A 2,939-nucleotide genomic window follows, 5' to 3' on the forward strand; every position below is an offset into this window, starting at 1 on the left:
GTCGATATGATTCCTTTAGAGTTCGGTGGAGTCGGCTTGCCGTGCCGAAATCCAGTCACCGGGTTCATGTCGAGGCGAGTTTGCAAGGTTTTGCAAGGGTTTGCAACTCGCCTGCAAGAGTGCTTGTGTTGACTCGCCTAACCCGCCTGCCAAGGCGCATGCATACATGGTCGGGTAGGGCTGGTTCAACTTGACATTCGACTCGACCCACTCACATTGAGTTCATGTAAGCGAATCTGATGTTTATGTTCAGCGTGACTGCTACGACTGCCACTTACTCAAGCACTTTATCTGATGCAAATCTAAAATTGTACCTCTCCCTCAACTGGCTGCACACGCCCTAATAATGTAAACATGTCAAAGGAACAGTTAAGGTGTAAATTGTTGCGCGAGAGAAAATAAATAAATAAAAACAATAAAAATTAAGAGTAAAAGAAGTGGCGGAAAAGAGTTCCTACATTCCTAGATTCCCGAACAAAAAGAGATGTGTTTTATTTTCTCACAAACCCAAGTGAAAGGAACAAGAAAACAAACGTATGAACTCATCAGCATCACACCAATCATTACCAACACTTGCCTTCAGAGAGTTTAAAAAAAAGCCCAGAAACACTAACAGGGGCGAGTGCATACCATGCGGACGGCTCCAGCAAGTCTGTTTCGGTCCTTAACCCTGCAGTGTTGCAATCAGTGTCCACCCGTCTTACCTACAGCTTCAAAGTTTGGCAGTCTGACCCGCTGATTTTACGCATGCAGCCACTTCAAGGTCGGACAGCGCGGAACAGCCCACCCTTGAACAGACTCCCCACAGTTTGATGACACTGTTCAGAGTACTCGCACACGTTGGCTTTCGTGATCTGTTGTCCGCTCACAGTGTCCACGCAGTTAACAGCATCAACAAAGAAGAAAAAAAGACACGCTTGTCTGCGGCGTTCACTTCAACGAGAGTTCTTAGGGCCGTGCCTCTCTAACAGTTGTTCAAGAGGCATCCCTCTCGAAGTCTCATGGTCCCTCGCGCACCATCGGTTGACTAGCCGTTCTTTCGGTTCGGCGGTCGACGAGACAGATTATTCGGGCTGTGAAAGTGCCGTCTGGCTAACGTGAGTACATGATGAGCGCCACAATGAGCCCGTACAGGCCCAAGACCTCGGCGAAGATGAGGATCAGGATCATGCCGACGAAGAGCCGAGGCTGTTGAGCCGTGCCGCGGACGCCGGCGTCCCCGACAATGCCGATGGCGAAACCTGCTGCCAGGCCACTGAGACCGACGCTCAGTCCGGCTCCAAGGTGCAGGAAGGACTGGTACAGCCTGCACGAACAGTTGAGAGCGATGAGCCAGCAACAACGGAGCAAGACGGCATGCAGTTGTTCCGGATTAACCGATTAGGACATTTATGCAGGCTCAGCTAGTTTTTTTTCCTGCAGTGGTGCGTTTTGAGTGTCTTATCTCGTGTTTTTCAGTTTGGTTTGTCAAAAACTGCCGCTGAACAATTCTGCGACAGGGGCTAGTCGTTGGAACATTTCGGCTAGACGCGTTACTTCGTAGCTCAAGAATGGACAGACAAGTAACAAGATTGACTGGATGGTGCGAGATGTCTGGACGTCCTGTCAGACTCGCCTCATTATTTACATGTCCTATGCTACGCTACGCAGCAGCGTATCTAGCAATGACGAAACTGCGCTGTCGTTAACCAGGTGAATCATTACCAATTCAGGAAGAAAAGGTGCATGAAAAGCATTTAAAGGTTGCTAGGTTTGCTCACTACCGAGCGCAATATAACATTTATCTATGTTTAAACCAACAAGTAAACTCCAGCCAGCACTGTCATAATACGCAACGTCGACATGTAGTGCAGAAATTTCAAGATATACGCTGTCGCCGCCTGTCTTGCCTCGTATTTTTTTTCTGGCTTCCTAAGCCTGCGTTGACGGTATACATAAGGCTGAGGTATCCGGCGCTTCATAAACTAGATCTTCAAACCTGTCTTCAGTGCTTCTCTGAACAAACAGAATGTATTAGCAGATTTCCGGATCCCCCTGCATAGTAGCACTCTTTATGCTGTGCGGCAGAATGTCATGCGAAGACTCGGTCACACACCTAGTCGAAGAAGCTGCGTGTTCGCCTTACCACGTAAGAAATTAGTGCAATAAGCTTGAAGCCTCCTCTACAAGTCCAGACCCATATGTCTATAGGCGAAGACAACACCCGCGAGTAGGGATGCGCGTACTGCCCGTACCTGTAAGAAGAGCTGAGCGCGCTGGAGATGAGCACCGCCACGACCAGTCCGTAGATGGCGATGATGCCGGCCATGACGACCGGGATGATGGACTTCATGATGAGCTCGGGCCGCATGATCGACATGGCGGCGATGCCCGTGCCGGACTTGGCGGTGCCGTACGCGGCGCCCAGGGCGCTGAACGCGATCGCGGCCACGGCGCCCATGACGCCGAAGAATGGCGCGTACGCGGGCTCCTTGTCCTCCATGCCCGAGGCCGCCGCTCACTCGCCCCGCTGCTGCTGCTGGTGGTGGTGGTCTCGCATCAAGGCGCGCTCATATGTACTCGACTCAAAAGACCTCGCGGCAGCAGACGTCTTCGAAGCTTCGCTATACGGTTTGCCGTGACCGCCGCGTTGCCTCCTGCGTCTTCCTTTTCCTCTTTCGCCCGTGATGCGCACGCTGGCAAAGGCGGGCCCATGGCTCTTGACCCTTCGCCCGCTAGAGTGCGCCCGTGTCGTCTGGCTCCATGATGACGACGATGATGATGCTGCGGAGAAATACGTCTGCATCGAGCGATCGCGCTGAGGGCTCGTTACGGGGTTGTTAGATGCGTCTTGTCAAAGAAAGCTATAGCACAAGAAGAAAGATTGTAAAAAAATCACTGGAATAGAGAAGTGTAGGGGGAGAGGCGCCTTTCTGAAGTGAAAGAGTGTAAGTTTGGGC

At 51.4% G+C, this 2,939-nt stretch overlaps 1 protein-coding gene across 1 annotated transcript; it reads right to left on the bottom strand.

Annotated features, from left to right (window-relative positions):
* Positions 1-467: 467 nt before the first annotated feature.
* On the bottom strand, positions 468-2,730 carry LOC126529175 (V-type proton ATPase 16 kDa proteolipid subunit c-like). The gene is made up of 2 exons (XM_050176771.3): positions 2,235-2,730; positions 468-1,306 (listed from the first exon to the last, which is right to left on the bottom strand). The coding sequence occupies exons 1-2, from the start codon at positions 2,480-2,482 to the stop codon at positions 1,093-1,095; spliced, it is 462 nt and encodes a 153-aa protein (XP_050032728.1). The 5' UTR covers positions 2,483-2,730; the 3' UTR covers positions 468-1,092.
* Positions 2,731-2,939: the final 209 nt, after the last annotated feature.

The sequence above is a fragment of the Dermacentor andersoni genome, chromosome 8 (assembly GCF_023375885.2).
Source record: "Dermacentor andersoni chromosome 8, qqDerAnde1_hic_scaffold, whole genome shotgun sequence".
In the NCBI taxonomy this organism is placed as follows: Eukaryota; Metazoa; Arthropoda; class Arachnida; order Ixodida; family Ixodidae; genus Dermacentor; species Dermacentor andersoni.

What these genes read in the sequence shown, in the direction of transcription:
- LOC126529175 (XM_050176771.3), bottom strand. Translation starts at nt 2,482, where the DNA reads ATGGAGGACAAGGAGCCCGCGTACGCGCCATTCTTCGGCGTCATGGGC. An exon ending in GCGCTCAGCTCTTCTTACAG is followed by an intron (nt 1,307 to 2,234) that starts GTACGGGCAGTA and finishes CTGTTCGTGCAG; the next exon opens with GCTGTACCAGTCCTTCCTGC.